This window comes from Anneissia japonica, unplaced genomic scaffold (assembly GCF_011630105.1).
Source record: "Anneissia japonica isolate Jap-2015-1 unplaced genomic scaffold, ASM1163010v1 scaffold3461_len54062_cov155, whole genome shotgun sequence".
Lineage (NCBI taxonomy): Eukaryota > Metazoa > Echinodermata > Crinoidea > Comatulida > Comatulidae > Anneissia > Anneissia japonica.
This window is the reverse complement of record NW_022701361.1, coordinates 45,886-47,312: the sequence shown is the minus strand read 5'-3', so window position 1 is coordinate 47,312 and position 1,427 is coordinate 45,886. Positions and strand designations below refer to the sequence as shown.

The following is a 1,427-nucleotide window of genomic DNA, read 5'->3' as shown; positions in this document are numbered from 1 at the left end:
TTTTCCTCTTCTTTCTCTTTCCCTCCCTTTCCCCTCTTTCTTTTCTCTTATTACCCAGCCCGGTACGACGGCTTGGTCAGCCCGATAAAAACCGTCAGAGGAGGGGCAGTTTTCCACCTCCCCCCACGCCTGTTACGACACTGGCTAACACGCCAATCATTCCCCCCAATGAAAAATATTTTTCTACGCCACTGAAAATGACAGATACAGAATTGAATAAAATAGGCTTCTTACTTTTCCACAGCACTGACAGATGTTGATAACTTCTCAATACTTGATCTCAGTAAAGTAACATCTTCTGATGCTTCTGAAACGTCAAAGGCAAACTGAGTGTTCTTTTCCTCTCCAATAATTGAGTTCTCTAGATCTGCTAGCCTCTGTTGTAATGTTGCCAGTGTGCCCCCTTGGTTGCTATCTGATGACACTCCCAGGACTGTTTTCAGAAGAACAATATCTTCTTGTAGCTTGAAAAGGTCGGCTTCAAGACCTGACGGTTGCTTATAAACATTACCAGTACAGGTGCTTGAAATCACCAGATTTTTCTGGATAGCTTCAATTTGTATGTCCAAATCTCTGATTTGGTTCTCAAGCTGCTCCAATCTCTGGGATATATTTTGAAATGTGTCATCCCAGCTACTGCCTTCCTTTAGGAACTTGATGTTGCGTAAATCAGTGTGAAGTTGAGTTATTCTTACATCTAAGCTATTTATGTCTGCTACTGCTTTCTCATCATGCATTTTGGTAAATCTGTCTTGAAGCTCTGCAATCTTTTGGTCTTGCTGGAAGAAAAGAACATCTAATGAAAGTAGATTTCAAAAATAATTATTAATAATAATAATAATAATAATATAAAATAATAATAATTTTTGAGAAAGTTTATGTATGCATCTGCTTTTTCCACCTTTGCTGAATTTCTCAAACTGTTTGAAAGTTTAGCTGTATCATACATGAGTTTACACAGACCAGTATGTCACAAAGCGTTTTCCCTATATTAATTATAATAATAATAATAAGAATAATGTTATATTTATATAGCGCATATTGCACATTGCCCTTTACACAGCAATTATAAAAGGGCCAACCAAGAATATAAAAATAATAATATGATATCAGTGGTGTTGGCGAAGACAATACTAACAATGGTGGCTCTAGGATATATTTTCTGGGGATGGGGGGGGCGGGGGGGGGGGACTGAGCTGAGCTATCCAACAGGGGGACTTGGGCTTGTATGCCTGAGCTGTGGAAGGGTTTGAGAGGGTGTTGTCCCTCCCAAATGAGATTTTTTTGAAGAATAGGAACATCTGGATGACCAGAAATGACCCTCTCTGATTGTGACAGACATGTGTTGGCTTGGCTTTGGCCTATTTTTATATATTTTTTTAGTTCAACTGCCCGACGAGCTCTCTCCGATTGGGGGGGGGGGCTTG

General features: G+C 39.7%; 1 protein-coding gene across 1 annotated transcript in view; it reads right to left on the bottom strand.

Moving 5' to 3' along the window:
• LOC117103540 (SUN domain-containing protein 1-like) overlaps positions 1–1,427 on the bottom strand; it is a gene marked incomplete at its 3' end in the record, with an annotated part of 19,313 nt that overhangs the window by 7,148 nt on the left and 10,738 nt on the right. The window contains exon 4 of the mRNA XM_033244109.1: positions 235–779. Coding sequence (XP_033100000.1) covers positions 235–779 — 545 coding nt within the window. The remainder of the gene's footprint in view (positions 1–234; positions 780–1,427) is intronic.